Raw genomic sequence first — 22,656 nt, forward strand, 5'->3', positions numbered from 1 at the left:
TGAGAATATCAAGAATTCTCCACTTGGGGAAGTTGAATTTTCCCCCTTTCTCACCATTCCCCCTAGGGACCTCTGCAAATACTTCCCTATTCACTGTTCAAATTGCTCTGGGATTTATCTGGGCATCACTCTGGACAAACCTACAAAATCTCATGCCCTATGCAAGGTTCCAAGTACTATGGTGTTCAATTAAGTGTCCACATAAGTTATATTAGGAAATGCACTAGTCAAAATATAAATTTTGTACCAAATAAACACTTTTTGCTTGTCTCACACATACGTTATAGTTTTAAAATATTAATTACCATCTATTTTCAATACCCTGCATTACTGACATTTCTTTGTTCTTCCTCATAAAGAAACATTTTTAAGTTTGCACATTTAGTCACTATCATTATACACTCTAGGCATTCCTAGATTATACCATCTCAGTCTTTATTGTCTATCTTTCCTTCTGATTTCATTTGTGCCCCCAGGCCTCCTCCCTCTGTCATTCTCACATTCAGCTTCATTCATTGTTCTAACATTATTGTGTTACAGTTATGTAGTATTGTGCTATCCATTTCTGAATTTTTACAATCAGTCCTGTTGCACAATCTGTATCCTTTCAGCTCTAATTACCCAGTATCTACCCTATTTCTATCTTCTGATGGCCTCTGTTACCAACTGAGATTCTCCAAGTTCATTCACCAATGTTAGTTCACATCAGTGAGACCATACAGTATTTTCCTTTTGTTTCTCGCTAATCTCACTCAGCATAATGTCCTTAAGGTCCATCCATGTTGTTACATGCTTCATGACTTTATTCTGTCTTACAGCTGCATAATATTCCATTGTATGTATATACTACAGCTTGCTTAGCCACTTGTCTGTAGATGGACATTTTGGATGTTTCCATCTCTTGGCAATTGTAAATAATGCTGCTATAAACATTGGTGTGCAAATGTCCATTTGTGTCCTTGACCTCATGTCCTCTGAGTAGATACCTAGCAATGGTACTGCCGGATCATATGGCAGTTCTATACTTAGCTTCCTGAGGAACTGCCACACTGCCTTCCACAGCAGTTGTAACATTTGAAATCCCCACCAACAGTGGATAAGTGTGGCTTTCTCCACATCCTCTCCAGCATTTGGCCATTCGGTGGGTGTGAGATGATATCTCGTCGTGGTTTTGACTTGCATTTCACTAACAGCCAGGGAAGTTGAGCATCTTTTCATGTGCCTTTTGGCCATTTCTATTTCCTCTTCTGAGAGTGTCTGTTCATGTCTTCTGCCCATTTTGTAATTGGGTTGTCTGTCTTTTTGTTGTTGAGTTGAAGAATCTCTTCATAAATTCTGGATACTAGACTTTTATCTGATATATCATTTCCAAATATGTCTCCCATTGTGTAGGCTGTCTTTCTACTTTCTTGATGAAGATCTTTGATGCACAAAAGTGTTTAATTTTGAGGAGTTCCCATTTATTTATTTATTTATTTCTTCAATGCTTGTGCTTTAGGTGTTAGTCTAGGAAACTGCCTCCTATTATAAGATTGATAAGATATTTCCCTTCATTTTTTTCTAAAAGTTTTATAGTCTTAGATCTAATGTTTAGGTCTTTGATCCATTTTGAGTTAATTTTTGTATAGGGTGTGAGATATGGGTCCTCTTTCATTCTTTTGCATGTGGATATCCAGTTCTCTAGGCACCATTTATTGAAGAGACTGTTCTGTCCCAGGTGAGTTGGCTTGACTGCCTTATCAAAGATCAATTGTCCATAGATGAGAGGGTCTATATCTGAACACTTTATTCTATTCCATTGGTTAGTATATATCTATCTTTATGCAAGTACCATGCTGTTTTGACCACTGTAGCTTCATAATACACCTTAAAGTCAGGTAGCATGAAGCCTCCAACTTCATTTTTCTTTCTCAGGATATTTCGGGGCACCTTGCCCCTCCAGATAAATTTGGTTATTGGTTTTTCTATTTCCAAAAAGTAAGTTTTGGGGATCTTAATTGGTATTGCATTGAATGTGGAAATCAATTTAGGTAGAATTGACATCTTAACCATATTCAGTCTTCCAATCCATGAACATGGTATGCCCTTCCATCTATTTAGGTCTTCTGTGATTTCTTTGAACAATTTCTTGTAGTTTTCTTTGTATAGGTCTTTTGTCTCTTTAGTTAAATTTATTCCTAAATATTTTATTCTTTTGGTTGCAACTGTAAATGGAATTCGTTTCTTGATTTCCCCCTCATATTGTTCATTACTAGTGTATAGAAACGCTACAGATTTTTGAGTGTTGATCTTGTAACCTGCCACTTTGCTGTACTCATTTATTAGCTCTAGTAGTTTTGCTGTGGATTTTTCAGGGTTTTTGACATATAGTATCATAACATCTGCAGACAGTGAGTGTTTTACTTTTTCCTTCCCAATTTTGATGCCTCGTATTTCTTTTTCTTGTCTAATTGCTCTGGCTAGAACTTCCAATACAATGTTGAATAACAGTTGTGATAGTGGCCATTCTTGCCTTGTTCCTGATCTTAGGGGGAAAGTTTCCAGTTTTTCCCCATTGAGGATGATGTTAGCTGTGGGTTTTTCATATATTCCCTTTATTACGTTGAGGAAGTTCCCTTCTATTCCCGTCCTTTGAAGTGTTTTCAACAAGAAAGGATGTTGAATTTTGTCAAATGCTTTTCTGCATCAATCGAGATGATCATGTGGTTTTTCTGCTTTGATTTGTTGATATGGTGTATTACATTTATTGATTTTCTTATTGAACCATCTTTGCATACCTGGGATGAATATTACTTGGTCATGGTGTATAATTTTTTTAATGTGCTGCCGGATTCAATTTGCAAGAATTCTGTTGAGGTTTTCTGCATCTGTATTCATTAGAGAGATTGGTCTGTAGTTTTCTTTTCTTGTAATATATTTGTCTGGCTTTGGTATGAGGGTGCGTCACAGAATGAGTTAGATAGCTTTCCCTCCTCTTCAATTTTTTTGAAGAGTTTGAGCAGGATTGGTACTAATACTTTCTTGAATGCTTGGTAGAATTTACATGTGAAGCCATCTGGTCCTGGGCTTTTCTTTTTGGGGAGCTTCTTAATGACTGATTCAATTTCTTTACTTGTGATTGGTTTGTTGAGGTCGTCTATTTCTCCTCGAGTCAATGTTGGTTGTTTATGCCTTCTAGGAAGTTGTACATTTCATCTGCATTGTCTAGTTTATTAGCATAAAGTTGTTCATAGTATCCTCTCATTAATTCTTCTATTTCTGTGGGGTCAGTGGTTATAAGCCTCCTTTTCCATTTCTGATTTTATTTGCATCCTCTCTCTTCTTCTTTTGTCAACCTCACTGAGGGTCCATCAATCTTATTGATTTTCTCATAGAACCAACTTCTGGTTTTACTGATTTTCTCGATTGTTTTCATGTTCTCAATATCATTTATTTTTTCTCTAATCTTCATTATTTCTTTCCTTTTGCTTGCTTTGGGGTTAATTTGCTGTTCTTTCTCTAGTTCTTCCAACTGGACAGTTAATTCCTCGATTTTTGCTCTTTCTTCTTTTTTGATATAGTCATTTAGGGCAATAAATTTCTCTCTTAGCACTGCCTTTGCTGCATCCCATAAATTTTCATATGTTGTGTTTTCATTTTCATTTGCCTCGAGACATTTACTGATTTCTCTTGTAATTTCTTCCTTGACCCACTGGTTGTTTAAGAGTGTGTTGTTGAACCTCCAAATTTGTGAATTTTCTGGCACTCTGCCTATTACTGATTTCCAGCTTCATTCCTTTATGATTGGAGAAAATGTTTTGTATGATTTCAATCTTTTTAAATTTATTGAAACTTGATTTGTGACCCAGCATATGGTCTATCCTTGAAAGTGATCCATGAGCACTTAAGAAAAAGGTGTATCCTGCTGTTGTGGGGTGTAATGTTCTATATATGTCTGTTAAGTCTAGCTCATATATTGAATTATTCAAATTCTCTGTTTCTTTATTTATCTTCTGTCTAGATGTTTTGTCCATTGATGAGAGTAGGGAATTGAAGTCTCCAACTATTATGGTAGACGTGTCTATTTCTCTTTTCAGTGTTTTCAGTGTTTGCCTCATGTATTTTGGAGCATTCTGGTTCAGTGCATAAATATTTACAATTGTTATGTCTTCTTGTTGAATTGTTCCTTTTATTAATACATAGTGTCCTTCTTTGTCTCTTTTAACTGTTTTACATTTGAAGTCTAATTTGTTGGATATTAGAATGGCTACTCCTGCTCTTTTCTGACTGTTATTTGCATGGAATATCTTTTTCCCAACCTTTCACTTTCAACTTATGTTTATCCTTGGGTCTAAGATGTGTTCCCTGTAGACAGCATACAGATGAGTCCTGTTTTCTAATCCATTCTGTCGGTCTACGTCTTTTGATTGGGGAGTTTAATCCATTAACATTTAATGTAATTACTGTACGGGCAGTACTTTCTTCTACCATTTTGCCTTTTGGATTTCATATGTCATATCTAATTTTTCTTCTTTTTACCTTTACTGATAGTCTTCATTTCTATACTCTTCTCCACACCTCCCTCTCCTGTCTTTTCTTATCTGTCTCTAGTGCTCCCTTTAGTATTTCTTGTAGACCTGGTCTCTTGGTCACAGATTCTCTCAGTGAATTTTTGTCTGCAAATGTTTTAATTTCCCCCTCATTTTTGAAGGACAGTTTTGCTGGATATAGAATTCTTGGTTGACAGTTTTTCTCTTTTAGTTTCTTAAATATATTATCTCACTGTCTTCTCACCTCCATGGTTTCTGCTGAGAAATCTACATATAGTCTTATTGGGCTTCCCTTGTATGTGATGGATTGCTTTTCTCTTGCTGCTTTCAATATTCTCTCTTTCTCTTTGATATCTGACATTCTGATTAGTAAGTATCCTGGAGTACGTCTATTTGGATCTATTCTATTTGGGGTACGCTGCACTTCTTGGATCTGTAATTTTAAGTCTTTTATAAGAGTTGGGAAATTTTCAGTGATAATTTCCTCCATTAATTTTTCTCCTGCTTTTCCCTTCTCTTCTCCTTCTGGGACACCCACAACACGTATATTCGTGTGCTTCATATTGTCATTCGATTCCCTGAGTCTCTGCTCATATTTTTCCATTCTTTTTCCTATATTTTCTTTTGTTTGTCAGATTTCAGATGTCCCATCCTCCAGTTCACTAATCCTATCTTCTGCCTCATAAAATCTGACATTGTAGGTTTCCATTGTTTTTTTCATCTCTTCTACTGTGCCTTTCATTCCCATAAGTTCTGTGATTTGTTTTTTTCAGACTTTCGATTTCTTCTTTTTCTTCATTCCTTGCCTTCTTTACATCCACCCTCAATTCACTGATTTGATTTTTTATGAGGTTTTCCATGTCTGTTCGAACATTCTGAATTAATTATTTCAACTCCTGTATCTCATTTGAATTTTTGGTTTGTTCCTTTGACTGGGCCATTTCTTCAATTTTCCTAGTACGATTTTTTATTTTTTGCTGGTGTTTAGGCATTTAATTACCTTAATTAGTTTATTCTGGGGATTGTTTTCACTTTTTTTTTCCCCTAGGATTTTCTTGCTGGATGACTCTGTTGTCTGTCTGTTCTTTGACATTCAGTTCAGCTTATTCTAGTCCTCTACCTTAGGTTTTATTTAATAGATCAGAAATTTTCAGTTCTTGTTTTTTTGATTCTTGCCCCGCCTGTATAGTGCCTTTCCCCCACCCCTTAGGAGGGTCTACTTAGGTATCATAGACCCCAGTCAGATTTTCCCAGATCAAACTGGTCTCCTGTCAGGAGGAGAGTCACCTGTGTCAGTTTTCTCTGAGGGTGAGACCCAGCAGATTAAAAGGCTTTCCTATGAAGTCTCTGGACTTTGCGTTTTTCCTATCCTGCCCAGTATGTGGTGCTTATCTGCCTGCAGGTCCCACTAGCATAAGGTGATGCAGTACCTTTAACTTCAGCAGACTCTCCCTGCTGGGGGTGTGGTTGAGACAGAGGAGAGGTTGTACACTGGCTTTCATCACTTCATTTTTCCAGACCCTGGGGTCTGAATTCCTTGAGGGAGGGATTCCACCTGAGCTGGGCCCCATTCCTCTCCTGGGGAAGGCACAGGTTCCAAACAAGCTCTCAAACAAGCTCAATTCTGCCTATGCCTGGGGCAGTGGAACCCGAGAAGCCTTGCAGCTGTATCCAAAGAGTAATCAATCCATAGAAACAAAGCCACAAAAGAGAAAAAGAAAAATCCCCTTCAGAGCAGGACCCTGTTCCCCAGGTTTGCCAATCAAGAGCTTAAGTTGGTATGCTTTTCTGTGTATCTCCAGATCCTATGTGCTACCTCCTTTACTGCAGGGCCCAGATCTTTTCAGCTCCCGAAAAACCTCTGTTTTCTTTCTTTTCTCATTTTCTGTTAGCCCTGCCCCTCTGTGCCCGGGCAAAACCCAGCAACCTCTGCTTTTACTCGAGGTTCAACTGGGCTGGGGGCCTATTTTCAGAAGTCAGAATTTGTTAATTAATTCCACAATTGAAGCTTGGTTGTGCTCAGCCCCTGCTGCTAGTAAAGTCCCTTTCCTTTCCCCTCTGGGAAGCAGTCTGTGGGGGAGGGGCACCAGCTGCCACGTCTTGGGGAACTCATGGTTCTGGGGGGACTCGCAGCCAGTCCAGCTGGTCCAGACTGGGATACACTGGGTGTCTGGTTACTGACATGGCCCCAGCAGCTGTTCCGTACTGTTCCTGGCTATTTACTAGCTGCTCTGGAGGACGAACCAAATCCCACACCTCTCTAAGCCACCATCTTGGCTCTCCCCTCTCAGCCAATCTATTTTTAAATACTAGTACACACATTTATGGACACCACTTTTCAAACTGAGGCTCTTGTCTCTTTTTGCATTATTCTGAGAAGTCTTTCCAGAAGAAAAGACTTGATCCAAATTCTATTCATGAACTCAGAAGCAAGGAGCACGGTCATGTCGTGAGAAGTAGAAGCTTCGGGGTCTGAGACACAAAGATTCAGATCCCACTTGTGCCACTCAGCAGGTATGTCTACCAAATGAGAAGCATCACCTGTCTGAGCCCTGGTTTCCACATCTGTAACTGCACCTGATCATCTCCTTTAACAGGAAGGTGAGGCTCAGCAATGCAATGTGCAAAGTGCCTGGCATAATCCCTGGACCATATTTCAAGTGCCCACAGGATGGCTATCACACACTGCAGCGCTGACAGAGTTCAGCAGTAAAGACCCACCACAGAACCTTCGTGGCACTTTAACCCTTCTAGGCAAATGACCCACAGCATTATGCTCCAGGATTCGCTTCTATGATATTCTGGTCCTCATCAATTAATTCTTTAGGAAGCCACTGCACAATGGTTATCAACCTGGGTTATATTTGAGCCTATTTATCATTTATTCTAAATATATACTCTAGATTCAATGGTCTGAGCCCCTTATTCTCTTATTCTAAGAAATTTTACAGTAAAGGTAATGTGTTCCATTAATCCAGCAGTCAGCAATTCCAACTACACAAACCAATGTCCTCTGAGAAATGAAGGAAATGCCTATCACAAAGCCCATCATATAAAGAGCCACATTCAGGTTGGGAACTCTTGCAATTTCATGAAAATTCTCATTACAACTTTAATATGCTCAGGTGTATGATTCTCCAAGAAAACATCTATTTTTCCTGGGTTCCAAAAATAGTGGATTGGGGGGATTATGGTGTGAGAGAGACTGACACACAGTAGTGGTTCTTCAAGGAGGTCCCCAGACCAGTCACATCAGCCTCACTTGGGAGTTTGTTAGAAATGCAAACTCTCAGGAGCTGCATCAGTGTCACCAAATGAGAAACTTTGGGGTGGGACACAGCAACCTGTCTATTAAAAAGTCCTACAAGTATTCTGATGCTATGCCAAAGTCTGAGAACAACTGATAAAGAGAATGAGTTAAGAGAAAGCAATGATAAAAACAAAGATTCATACCTGTAGCCGTATCAATAATCCTAAGCTTTTGGTTTGTTAGTAATAATGAGTATTCTTCATAAGTCCTCAATAGTTAAATGAAGCTCTCTGTATTCTCAATAAGAAATGAGGGAAGTATGCAATTTATATTACGAACATTTAATAAAACTATTAAAACAGTTATAAAGGTTTAGCAAGTCAAAGAGTTCATTTTAACTCTCTGGAATATTCCATTCTCTGAAACAACACATTCCCTAACAATGCCATGAAGAAATCAAGAATTATCATGGTTGCTAGTTTTCATTTTTCTGTGTTTTTTTCATTATTAAAATAAGCGTACTTTTAATTGTTGAAGGGTTGCCACCACAAACTGCCGATAGCCTTCAAAGTCAGCGCACGGGTTACCCATAAGAAAGAGCTCCTTTAAATGAATATTGTGCTGCAGGTTTTTTACACTGCTCAGCTCTCCAATGAAATTTACTGTCAAGTCAAGTTTTGTCAACCCTTCACATCCTGTTGAGAAAAGAAAAGAAAACAAAGCAAAAAAAAATCACGGTCGTAATAAAATGTGTAATAGTACATAGTGGTAGCAACATTTGCAATATTTTAAGTCTGCTGATTAAATTGTTGACCAAGAAGTGGGTTTTTCCCCCCAGAAATAACCACTCAAAGGTTTAGTCTTAACCTACCTTTCTATCCAATATTCCCTTATTTTTTGACTCATAGTCCCTCCAGTCAGAGGAAGTCTTTTCCCTGTGCATATCTGCGAAATCCTATCCTGGTTAACACCTGGATTTGGTCATTATCTGGCATGAAGAAAGCCAAGTATGAGCTCCTGCTGTGTGGATTCTACTTGAGAACAAAGCTCCCACTGGGGAGGACACCTGGAATCTCTCACCTTGAGAGCTTTACCAGGTAATCATGACACATCTCACTGTGGAGGGTGACAGTGGGAAGTGTCCCAAAAGGAAAGGCATTTCATAAAACCAGTGCATCAAAATCAATATTTATGAAGTCACCTTAAAGAGAGAGAATGGCTCCAAGAACTGAACTGAAGATATTCACAAAGGGAAAGAGCAAGAGGCTTTTGGTCATCAAAAGAATGATAGAGAAAGGGTGGGAATTCCTGAAGCAGTTTTGGAGTAACTATAACCCTTCTATCTTCATTACAGAGATAGCATTTGGATCAAATTCAACTTTGAATTTGAACAAATTTCCCTCATTCTCATTCTATGGGAACTTAGCACTTCAGAGGGCAGACTTTGGAATTAGACAAGAGTTCAAGTCCTACCTCTGCCACATCCTTGCTGCATGACCTTGGAAAAGGTATAAGCCTCAGTTTGTAAAATTATAATAGTATTAGTGGCCAATTCAGGATTGTGCAGATAAGATGATTCATGTTAAGGGCTTAGCATCATGCCTGCCACCTAGAGATAGTCAGTAAACTTCACCATGATAAGAAATAGCCCAATGAGCACTATATTCTGATTGTCATGTTGCTTCTTGGACAATGTGTCTGCCAAGAAAGAAGGACGCATGACTGTCCCATGAGAAGACCGTTGACTTTTTTTCTACTGCAATCTAATGAAAAGTTGACCTGCTTTACACAGCAGTCTTCGTAGGTTGGTTTGATATAATGCTGTCTCTGCCTGTGACTGACTCATGCTTGCTGGACTGACATGGCAGGTTTTGGAGGATTCAATATCAAGAGAGACATCTCCTGAAAACAACCCAGCTCCACTTTGTTCTGCACTCCTTCAAACTTCTACTCAACACTCTTTCCTTTGTGCCTCCTAATCATATACTGTTTCTAGTCATTGTTTTGTGGCTATAAAACTCAGAGTAAACTTTGACAATTGCATTCTTCCGCTTCCTGATATTCTATGTTAACTTCAGAATATGTCAAAGCTCTGCAGTGGGTCATCTTGGCAAGGGTTATCACATTTCTGAAGGCCATCCCATAGAAACTAAATTCATTAAATGATTGTATTCCCTCCCTTAACCTCTTCCTGATTCTAGTACCTGATTCTACTATGTTCAGAATTCATGTTTTCTTCTTATGTAAAAAGATCTCGAATAAGAGTCTTCTCTACACAAGCTAATGCTATTTTAGAGCTTCCAGATGCAGGTCCTCACCCCATGTCTGTCCATCCATCCATCTACCCATCCATCCATCCATCCATCCTTCCATCCAGGAATTACTGGATTCCTGCTTTGTACAATTTATTGAGCCAGATCTCAGGATAAAATAACTAAAAGTATCCATGGTCTCTGTCCTCAAACTTATCTCTAATTTGAAAAAGGAGGAAAAGATAGTCATTCCAGAGAAAGAAAGTTAAGTGTACAGTGGCAGCGAGAGGTGAGTCTGGAAAAGTAAACAGACCCAGGAGCAGGCAATGCTACACTAAATTTATACTCAGTGGCTCTGCTTTCTCAAATCCTACTCATTGCTTAACACCCTCCACATCTACTAGATTTGTGGCTCTAAAGGTAACTGAGGGCCATCATATTGACAATTCTAACAGACCTTCTTGAACCCATTACTCCAATTGAACAACCTGCTGCATGTGGCACAAGCGTCCAAGGACACTTTCTTAAATCTCTCAACTGCCTATCAATGATACTACCCTCTCCTGTTCTCTTTAAAATGTGGTCTATTCCCCTTCATCTCTTTCATGGACTTCTACCCCCTTTAAATGGCAATGTTACTCAGATTACCACCCTTAATGTAATATGCCGACTTCTCCAAGCTCATCAACTGCTCTTCTCCCAAGTCTACACTCGGGCTACCTTGGCCTCTCCTTTGGTTCCTTCTATGACTGCCAGAACATAACCAATCAGACACTTTCTATGTGCTGGTTTGAAACCGTTATGTACCCCAGACAAAATATATTCTGTAAATCCTAACCCAGTCTTGTGGGGGCAGATCTATTGTTTAGGGTAGAATCTTTTTATTAGGTTGTTCCCATGGAGATGTGACACACCCATGTGTGGGTATAAACTTTTGATTAGATTATTTCCACAGAGTTGTGGCCCCACCCATTCAAGGTGGATTTTGATTAGTGTACTGGAGTCATTTAAAAGGGGAAGCAATTTGGAGAAAGCTCCGACACAGACATTTGGAGAGATGCCTGGAGTGCTGACAAAGATGCTTGAAAGGCTATCAGGCACCAGAGCCCAGCAGATGTTACCATGTGCCTTCCCATGAGATACTAAGCAAGCAGAACCTGGCAAGAGCCAATACAGAGAATCTGAGAGCCCACAGATGCTTGGAGAGGAAGCTGCTGGAATCAGAAGCACAAAGCAACAAATCGAGAGCAAGGACCTCAGGAGCCAGCTATGTGCCTTTCCAGCTGACAGAGAAATCTTATACGCATTCATCCTTTCCTCAGAGTCAAGGTATCTTTCTCTGGATGCCTTAGTTTGGACATTTGGTGCTGTAAACTAGTAATCTAATAAACCCCCTTTATAAAAGCCAATGCACTGGGCAGTGCAATGGTGGCGCAGTGGTAAGAATTCTCGCCTGCCAAGCTGGAAACCCGGGTTCAATTCCCGGAGCCTGCCCCCCCTCCAAAAAAGAAAAAAGCCAATGCATTTTCGGTATATTGCATTCTGGCAGCATTAGCAAGCCAAAACACTCTACCACACACATTACCCTCTCTGTCTCTTTCATATTACTTCTCTTTATATAGCATTTATCACTATCTGATTTTTTTTCTTTTTTGTGTGTTTGGGTGTTTAATGTGTGTCTCCCCCTGTTAAAATAAAAATTCCCTGAAGACTTAAAATGTCTTGCTTATTATATATTTACTGTGTATAAAAGACTCCTTGGCATAAAACAGGAGCTCAAGAAGTACTGGTGGAAGCAAGTGAGAGATGAAGAGAGGAAGGGAAAAAGAAGCGAAGGAAGTAGGGGAAAATGAGAAAGGAAGACAAAGAAAGACGATAAATGGGATAAATGGGGATATTGGAGATTAGTGTACAGGAAGATTATGGGCTTATGTGGAAACTAAAGGAAGCATAATTTCAAAGATAATCAAGCACTTAAGGAGGAAATGGGATTCATAAGAATGAATCTAGGTCAAATTCTGTCTGTACAACCAGGTGACCATTATAGTTAGATATTAAATTATAGCAAATATAATTACTTGATATAAAATAAAGCATTATAAGTAAAAAGAGAAGAAACCTATATATTCAATGATATAAAAATGGCTAATCAAACTCTAATATATCTACTCAGTGCACTATTAAAAGGATATTAAAATTAATAGTTATGAAAACTATGTCACAGCATGGGGAGAAAGTTTACGATATAATAATGTAAAGGGCAAAAAGGAGGATTTAGAACTGACTGTGTACTATATATCACAGCAATGTAAGTCAAAAGACTGGAAAGACAAAGCAACATGATTAACAGTAATGGTGGGATTAAGTGAGACCTTTATTTTTACAAAACTTTGCAACAGGGCTATATATGAGATTGTTTAATATACGTAAGAAAAGAAAAGACAGGAAATGATAGAAAACTAAGAGGTTAGTACAGTTTTCTTAAATGTCATAGATATGCTTTCTAGGCATATAATATCCTTGTTAACTGCATGACTAATATTTATTCAGAATTTACTCTAAACCCTCATATAACAGTATTCTATGTAATATTCACAACAGGCCTCTGACAGAGATATTATAATCTCCATTTTCAGGCCAAGTAGCTGAGTCTGAGGGCTTGACTCCGAGAGGATGCCATCAATCCCTTACCCCACTGTACACTCATGCCATTCCTCCTTGCCCCTTGAATCTGGGTGGGCCCTGGTGACTTACCTGACCTATAATGTGGCAACAATGAAGTTCTGAGGCTCCTGAAGCTAGGTCACAAGAGGCTTGCAACTTGTCAGGACCTCTTGGAATGCTCGCCTGGGAAGGTTTGCTCTTGGAGCAATTACTCTGGGACATGCCAGAAGCCAAATAAAAAGCCCGGCTGCCCTGAAACTACCATTCGAGAACCCAACTACCTGCAGGGGTCCTGGACAGGCAAGGGAGGAGCCATCTGGGAAGTGGATCTGCTAGCAACAGCTGCCCCACTGAGGCCACATGGATGAGAGATGAGAGACAAACTGCCCAGCCACACTCCATCTGAATTGTAAGAAGAAAAGAAGGGTGTTTTAAGGCACCATGCCTTGGGGTTGTTGGTTTTGCTGCAACAACTGAGCTAAGAAATTACCAAAATTCACAGCAACTACATGGAGGAGTGTGAGTTTGAACCCAGGTCTGCTCAGCTGAAAAATCTGTCTTAACTGATACATTCAGGAACTACTCTTCCAATGATAGCTATTATTATGAGCCCAATTACTCCTCCTCCTCATCATCATCATCATCACTGTCTTAAAATTCTTGAGATAAAACATTATGGCTCAGTGGCAGAGTTCTCACCTGCCATGCCAGGGACCCAGATTCAATCCCTGGTGCCTGTCTATATAATAATAATAATTAAAAAAAAAAACATTATGGAACAAAAATTTTGGTCTATCAGTAAAAGCAGTTCTAGTCAACCACAGAGGGGTGGGTCCAGTGTAGGACTTGGCTGGAGTCCACAGCATGGGATAGGGCAGACCAGATCAGCCTTGAGGAGGGGGTGCTGAGGAAGGTAGAATAAGAAAAGCCAGGGGTTAGGAGTGGGTCAGCAGGAGAGCGAGTATAATCTTCCTTCCAAAAAAGTATTGATTCAAAAGCCCAGTCACTATGAATGGGTCCACATCCCAGGGCTATTGCAGGACTGGGATATACCCCAAAGAAGCAGAGGGGAGAAGGAAGGTAAGCAGCTGGCTAGAAGAGAAGGTATCAGATTATGGCAAGTTTTATTAGCTAGGACCCCAAAGGTACTAACCACCATGACGTATGCTACACACACACTAGATTGGCTAAATTAATGACTGAAGCAATAGAAATGCTTTGGAAAACTGGCAGAATCTTGAAAAAGCAGACATATCCTTACAGTTTGACCCAGCCACTCCACTCATGGGTATCTATCAAAGGAAAATGAAAATATATGGCCACACAAAGACATCTGTGTGAGGTTCATAGCAGCTTTATTTACAGTAGCCCCAAACTGTAAATATACCAAAGTCTACCAACAGATCAATAAATAAACAAAATTTGGCAATAAAAAGAAGCTAACAACTTACATGAAACAAGGTAGATGAAACTCAAGATCATTACAATGTGTCAAAGAAATGAGGCTCAAAAAGAGTATAACGATGATTCAATTTATAAAAAATGCAAACCAATGTATGGGACCAAAATCAGATTAATAGTTTCCTAGGATGGGGTGGAAGAAGGAAGGACTGCAGAGGAACACAAAGAAGCTTTGGGGGATGATAGGAATGTTTTGCTTCTTACCAGTGGTGATGGTTACATAGGTGCATACAAATATAGAAGCTTAGATTGTACATTTTAAATGGGCAGATTTTATTGTAAATTATTACTCAATGTTGATAAAAATTGCGGGTGAAATTAAGATATTTGCAACAGAATTTTGAGAAAACTTAAAATAAGAAACCTTCAGGAATTCCTAAAAGATATATTTAAGGGGAAAAAAGTAATCTCAGGTATCTAGATGATCTGAGATTCAGGAAGGAAGAATGAATACATAAAATTATCAAAATTCATTTAACTACAAATATAGTCTTTTAAAATAATGATGATGATAATGACGTCATCTAATTCACAGAACTTGAAAGGCTAGACATTGGCAAACAATAAAACATAAACCAGTAATGAGGGTGATAAGTATTCTAAAATCTGTACATTGTTGGCGGGTGATTAAACAATCTTCAATCACTAGTAGAGTACAAGTGTGGAAGGAGAAAAAATGAACAAAGATTACAAAAAAATTAAACACTAAAGGCAAAAAAGCAGAAACAGAGCCTGACAAACAGATACAGAAAAGATACTATACTCATATCCAAATACATCAATAAACATAAATGAACTAGACTACTCAGATAAAACAGATTGTCGGATTCATTTTTTTAATCGAGCTATAATACTCTTCACAAAAGATATAGCCAAAGCCTGAGGACATGAACAAGAAGAAAAGAATATAATCTAAAAATATACAGCATGCAAACATTTACCAAAAGAAATCTAGCATAGGTATGTTAACAATATTATAAAAATGTACATTAAAACAAAAAGCATTACAAGGGATAAACAGGTCACTTTATAATGACAAAAGACTGAATTTACTAAAAATATAAGTAATGAATATAAGATATGAATGAACAACCAAGGATCACTCAGTGTTTGAGGAAAGCTCCTAACACAGAGCCTTGCACACGCACAGACACACATGTACAGGCATGCACACACATCAGAGACAATGAGGCATCTGAGCAAACAGAAAAAGATTTGAAAAACCTATCGGCAATCTCCATAGAGAGATAAAAGAAGATATTGCACCCCTGAAACAAGAACAAGATGCTATGAAAAGTATATTCAGCAAAAAAAAATAGCTCTGATAGTTAAAATCTGATAGCAGAAATTTTTAATTCAAAAAAATAAGTTGGAAGGTAAAACTGAAGGAACCTCTCAGGAAGAACAAATAGAGAAATGGAATGGGAGAAAAGACAAGGAAACTGGGGCTAGGACCCCCAAGGCACTAACCACACGAGGTGGGCTACACATGCACTAGACTGGGTAGATTAAAAATTCACTTGATGTGTTAACTACATTAAGAGGAATCTGTACAGTTCTGGACAAGTTAGTAGATGAACTGGTGAAAGGAAACTAAAAAGCTAAGTAAATGAAAAAACCAAAATAAACATTAAATGGAGAGAAAAACTGAAATTTGTACAATTAAAACATAAATATGGCACACCACGTAGCTAAGCTTGGAAAGATTTTAAATAGTCATATGATGTTAATATTGATTTGCCCAAGAATATGACCTAAAAATACAAGAAAAGTAGATACAAGCGAATTGAGAACACTGAGTCAGTGTGCAGGGACAAAATCTGCATCTCCCAGGGCAGGAAGTCAATAGTTGATATCTAAAATGGGAACATCAAGACATACAAGGTAAACATGCTCTGAGCACATTATTTAGAAATATGGAAGCACACAGCACAATAAACGACTAGTGTCGTTGAGAGTGGATGTCTTTAGGGAGCAGGACTAGGGGATATGAGGGTATTGACAGGGTATTGACATAAAGTATGTACAATATTTTTGACTTTGGAACTAAGTGTTGAGGAGGCCAAGACGGCGGCTTAGTGAGGTGCGAAATTTAGTTCATCCTCCAGAGCAGCTAGTAAACAGCCAGGGACAGTACAGAACAAGTGCTGGGGCCGCGTCAGTGAGCGGACACACAGCGTCCACCAGTCTGGACAGGTCGGCCCAGCTGAGATCCCACCCAGACCTCTGGAGGATGGAAAAGAGGCAGAACAAGACTTGCAGAATGTGCACAACCCACTCCGAATGTCCAGTGCTCAACAGAAAATTACAAAATAGACAAGGAGACAGGAAAGCATGCTGCAGTAACAAGGAAAACAATTCATGGAAAATATTCCAAAAGAAGTGTCATCTCTGAAATTACTAACCAAGATCGTAGAACAATTCCCCAAAATAGCATAAATGAACTAAAGGACAATACAAAGAACTAAGGGAAATAAGGAAAACAATATATGAACAAAATGAGAGTTTTCATAATAACATAGAAATTAGAAAGAAGAACCAAATGGAAATTCTGGAATTCAGAAGTACAAAATCTGAAGTAAAAAACTGAATAGAGAGGATCAAGAGTAGAATGGAGGAAGCAAAAGAAAGGAGTAATGAACTCAAGACAAACAATTTAAAAGGTCCAGGTTAAGGAGCAGAAAGAAAAAAAGAATGAAAAACAGGAACAGCGCTTGAGGAAGCTGTGGGACACCACCTGTACACACAATGGGAGACTCAACAGGAGAACAGAGAGATAAAGGACCAGAAAACAAAGTATTTTAGGAAATAATGGCAGAAAACATCCCAAATATGATGAAAGATATTAATGTACAAATCTAAAGTACTCAATGAACACCAAGCAGAATCTTGAAATCAACAGATACAGAAATCATATAGTTCTCCTATAAGTTACATTATGATCAAATTGTTTAATGCAAAGGACAAAGACAGATTCTTAAATATAGCAAGAGAGAAGCGATGTGCCACATATAAGGGATCTTTGATAAGATTAACATCCAGTTTCTCAAGAGAAACCACAGAGGCCAGAAGGTAGTGGGAGGACATTTCTAAAGTGTTAAAGGAAAAAAACTGTTACCCGAGAATAAGATACCTGAAAATTATCTTCAAAAATGTCAAAGTCTAACTTAAGGTCAGATTGGAGTCAACACAAACTAAACTGTAATTGATTTAGCATGCTAAATGTAATCCCAACAATAACCATAAAGAACATAACTAAAAAAAATTTATGCAAAAGAAAAGGATAAGTCAACACCTCTTTCAAAGTAAAAAAAGGATTTGATACTTTTTTGAGAAAAGTATCAAAGGAGAAGGAGCAGTTATAATAGAGAAAACAGGATTTAACAAATGAGTATGACTGCTGAATCATTATATTGATATTTCTTTTAGTCTCCATTGTCTTGGAGTAGCTAGAAGGAAAAACCTGAAATTGTGGACCTGTAACCCATATCAAACACTGAAATCCATTTTATAACTACTTGTTACAATGTATTTTGAAATTTATTGCTTTTTTGTATATATGTTATATTCCTTAATAAAAAATGTTTTTAAAAATGGAAAACAAACAAAAAACTAAGTGTTGTATTACTACAGTAAAAATATTAATTATTTAAAAGATTAATATCTGCAACGTAAAAGAGCAAATAAATAGTTTTGTGCATTACAGATTCTACTACCTAGGTGAGGAAAACTCCGTAACTTCATATCTTCAAAACTAATCTTAAAAAATTAAAAAGAACAACAAAATCAAGGTCTATGAAATTAGTAAAAATACAAACAATTTAAAAAAATACTGGCAAATCTATGAGATAACAACAATGTTTTTTACAATGCAATCTGTTGATACATAAAATAGACTTTTAAATGGTCTTTTTGTCCCTTAATCCAGAATTCCATTTTGGGAAAAAGGTCCCAATCAAATGCCTCAACTGTAAACAGAGGTAATTTGTACAAAGCTATACAGAACAGTTCTTTTCCTAATGGCAAACATGATTAAAAATACTTCAAGCACCAAACCACAAGGACTTATTTAATTTAATCACATTGGTACATTTGCTAAGTCATTAAATTATAAAAATATAGATTAAATATATACTATATAAAGAATAAATATAAAACTACACATATAAATAGAAGTGCATTTCTATATCTACATGTTTGCTTTACCTCGACAAAAAATGCTAGCTGGATTTTATAAAATGTTGAAGATACATTTGGGGCAGTGACAAGCTGCAAGTTACATGGCCTTAAGTTAAATTCACTTTAAAATGTTCTGAGAGACATTTTAATTATATTTTTCTTTCATATAAGATTAACATTGCTCAAAAACTCCAACAAATTCAAAATTCATGGGTTTTGGATTTTTCTGTAATTTTATAGATGAAGGACTCTCCAAATGTTCCTTGTATTTTTCAAAGTGATAAATCTTAATCTTTTTCTGTTAGGCCTGGACATATGATATCAAACAGTGTCTGCTACTGCAAAGATGAACCATTTTCACTGAAAGGGCCAGACTTGAGACAATCACGTCTCTGGAGTTGGGCCCGCCTTCAGTCACAGTGGGGTCCGCGCCTAAACCTCCTGCTCTGGGAAACCAGCTCAGTGGGGGCGGAAGGCGCTCGGAAGGTCACAGGGAGAGCTCAGACTGTCAGAAAGATCACCTCTCCTTCCAGGGTCGGGGGCTGAGGAGGAAGAGTGGGGACAGAAAGTGTACCCCACCCCAGTGAATCTATAACAAGAAGAATATCAGACATTTTTTGCCTTTCTTTTTTTAAGTATTTATTTTACAGCAGATAAGGTGCATTGTCCCTACAACATATCCCGACACCACCCTGTATCCAGTGCATTCACGTTGCAGCTGGAAGGCAGAGTACTCACGGAGACAGCGGCCAGACAAGAGGCTTCAGGTGGACAGTGCACTAGGGTCCCAAAGCTCAGACAATAGTGGCGATGCTGCCCTCTAGTGGTGCACGCGCAGAACATACTGTAGAAGCAGAACTTCCTGTAGATACTTTCTCGAGAAAAATAAGGGGCCCTGGACCACCCCACCAAGGGAGAGTTTGAATTATTCCTCTGACAATTTAGACTTGCTTTTGCTACCACAACAAATGGATATAGAGGCAACATTACTATTCTTTTTGATTCACAAGAGAACGTAGTAGTAGGGTAGCAGAGTGCTGTTTGGATGCAAGCAATGACCCCATTTCTAATGCTGAAAAGTGCCAGTGATGGAAAGGACTATCAGGACTCCAGCACTGGTGGTGGTTTGGGGGATATGATGGTGGTGCTCGTCTAGGATTTAAGGATGAAAAGTTTAAACTTATAATGCTTTTTGATGTGTTTGTTCGTATAAAACTTTAGTAGTCACTGAAACATCTATTTCTACCCTAGGAAGCAAATTTCCTAAGTAAAATCCTCCTATTTTTAACAATTGTCAGATGGGAGTGGGGTGGGGAGCACAGCTTGCCGGCCTCTGCTCGGTACCCCAGTGCTAGTCGCTGTGCCCGCCCACTCACACAAGAGCCCTGCCAGGCAGGCAGGAGGGCAGATGGGGAAACAACTCACAACTGAAGAATAAGTTGTGCACACCAGCCATCCAATTAACCCAGTCCTTTGTGACAATGAACAGACACCAAGTATTACCAGATTTTTTTAGAGAAAAATAACAGCATAAAATAAAAGGCTGCAAAGCAAAACGGAAAATTTTGGATGAAGAGAGATGATTCAGGGCACAGAAGAAACTGAACAAAAAAAAGTTATACAAGTATATCCAGAGAGATTTTAAAAGATATCTGTTTTGGTTTGCTAAAGCTGATTAAATGCAATATACCAGAAATGGGTTGGCTTTTACAATGGGGATTTATCAACTTATAAATTTATGAATCTGAGGCAGTGAAAAATGTCTAATTTAAGGCATCCACCAGGACAATACCTTCTCCCCAAAGACTGGCTGTTACTGATCCTCAACTCCTCTGTGACCAGGCACACGGCACTTCTGCTGGTCTCTCCCTTCTCTTCCACGTTTCACTGCTTCCAGCTTCTGGCTTCAGTGGCTTCCTCTTCCAGTTTCTCTGGGGCTTCTCCTTTGTCTTCTCTCTGTCTTTCATCCTCTTATAAAGGACTCCAGGAAGAGGATTAAGACACACCTGGGGCATGCGGCAACCGAAATAACTTAATCAAAAAGTCCTACCCACAGTAGGTCTACCCGCAGGAATGGATTGGCTGATTTTTTCTGAACGTGATCTTTTCTACGGTACATTCAGCTTCAAATCATCACAATTTCACATCCATACAATATCACCACAGAAAAGCATCAACCAGAAGATGAGTGAGTTCCTGAGGATTAAAAATTGTGGACAAAAAAATAGATATAATTGTAGATAAAGTTAATTATAGAATGAGCAGAGACAAAATAAAATGATTATTCTGGAATTTAAAACTGATGAAATACTCCAGAATGTTGAATAACAAGACAATAAAGTATAGAGAAGGAATGTAATTTAAGAAACATAGAAGATAGGTCTACCACAGTCAAAATCCATTCAAAAGAATTTTAGGGGAGATCAGAGAAAACAAAGAAGAAAAAATGATCAAACAGGAAGAAAGGATAGAAGTCAAAGAAAATGTAAAGAAATAATTGAGATGACAGTAAGAAAAAAAAAAAAAAAAAAAAACCTCTACATAGCCAAAAGCTTGAGATTTTTTCAGAACTCTGAGAATGGAAAGAACACTCTAAAAGCTTCCAGAGAAAAAGAGAGGTTCCCACACTGGAGCCCGAATCAGGTCGGCATCAGCTTCTCTCAGGCTACACAGAATGCTAGAACGTAAAGGAGGAGTATCTCAAAACTTCTAAAGAAAATAATTTCATTCCTATTATTCTATACAGATCCCAGCAGCATTGTTAGAATACTAAAGGAAAGAAAAATGTATAATTCTAAACCCAGAAAAAAATATCTTTCAGAAATGAAGATGAAATAAAGACTTCTTCAGATACTTAAAAGCTGAAAGAATTCATTACCAGCAGATGAGCATTTTTAGAAATGTTAATGTAAGTCCTTCACACAGAAGAAAATAATACCAGAGGGTAACATTAATCGACATAAAGAAATGAGGAGCACCTGGTGATAAGGTAAAAATGTACATTATAAACCCTAAAAAAAAAACACTAAAATTAAATAACAAGGTAAAGAGATACAGCTAAAAAGACAAGAGAAGAGATAAAATGAAATCATAAAAATATTCAGTTAATGCAAAATAGAGCAGATAAAAAAGTTAAAAGGAAACAAAGAACAGATGGGACAAAGAAACTATAGCAAGACAGGACAAGTAGAAGAAACTAATCATGTCACATTATAAGTAATAATCTCATTAAATGTAAATAGTTCAAAGTGAGATTAGAGAAAATGGTAAAGTAAGGACCTTTGAAAATTCACACCTTCATTCATAAAAGCAACAAAAAACCTGGCCAAAAATTGGTCAGAATCAGCTTTTTCAGGACTCAAGAATTTTAAAAAGGCTTGCAGCAATCTTATGATCATTTATTCAAGAAAAAAAAATGTAGACTATTGTAGTAACAGCAAGCTTAGTGATTTTTCAATTTGTCCTTGTCCTATCTCTGCTTTCTAGCTCAGCAGTAGCTTTGAAAAATAATAGCCAGCATTCCCAGTGTAGCTGGGAAGCCACTAGATGCAAAAGAATGGAACTAGAGCTCTTTAAAAGTCTCCTTTCTAAAAAATTATCAGTTCTCCTGTTTGGTGGTGATTCCCTGGAAGACCCAATTTACAAGGCTGACTCCAGGCTGAAAACCACCTCCTTATTTTGTAGGAGTGAGCACATACGCTGAATACAATTTCAGCATGGATTTTAACTTCTCAGCTGCCTGTAGTGATGGATAACAGTTGGGACAATGATAGGCTAACCAAAAAGCTTAGAGGAAATTCTGAGTAACGAAATCTACAGAGAGGCTTTGGAAAACTCCTACATGTTTCTAGGAAGCTAGAAGGTCACAGGCCTGTGTAGGGATGTGTGTATGTTCAGGAGAGACCTGAGAAAGCCCTAGAGTGCTCACATTTGGCTGACCTTGCAGCTCTGCAGAAGGAAATGAAGGCTAAGCCACAACTATAAACTGTGGCTGAGTGTGGAAAGAGTGCCCCACACTCACACAGAGCCTCTGAGCAAAGACTGGGAAATTTACTTCTTTCAGGTCTCTAATGAAACCTCTGTCTAACCATTAGGCAACCAAGAAGAAACAATCATGGCAACACAAGACTAAGAACACACACTTACCAGAATCAATTCGGATAAGCCAGTGAACAAGCAGAGAACAATGACAACAAGCAGCAACTACACATGACCCCAGGAAGATGACAGAAGGTGATTTCCAGAGTTGCCACAGATGCCATTCTAAATGCCCAGTTTTCAAAAAAACATTATGAGATATGTTAAGAAACACTGGGTAAGT

General features: G+C 38.2%; 1 protein-coding gene across 5 annotated transcripts in view; it reads right to left on the reverse strand.

Moving 5' to 3' along the window:
* DNAAF11 (dynein axonemal assembly factor 11) overlaps positions 1–22,656 on the reverse strand; it is a 126,101-nt gene that overhangs the window by 86,717 nt on the left and 16,728 nt on the right. For 4 of the 5 annotated variants that reach the window (XM_077167693.1, XM_077167689.1, XM_077167688.1 and 1 more), the window contains one exon: positions 8,302–8,474. In XM_077167693.1, the coding sequence (XP_077023808.1) occupies positions 8,302–8,474 (173 nt within the window). Of the gene's footprint in view, positions 1–8,301; positions 8,475–12,976; positions 13,098–22,656 lie in introns of all 5 variants that reach the window. The other variant, XM_077167690.1, reaches the window with a different exon arrangement.

Source organism: Tamandua tetradactyla, chromosome 6, assembly GCF_023851605.1.
Source record: "Tamandua tetradactyla isolate mTamTet1 chromosome 6, mTamTet1.pri, whole genome shotgun sequence".
In the NCBI taxonomy this organism is placed as follows: domain Eukaryota; kingdom Metazoa; phylum Chordata; class Mammalia; order Pilosa; family Myrmecophagidae; genus Tamandua; species Tamandua tetradactyla.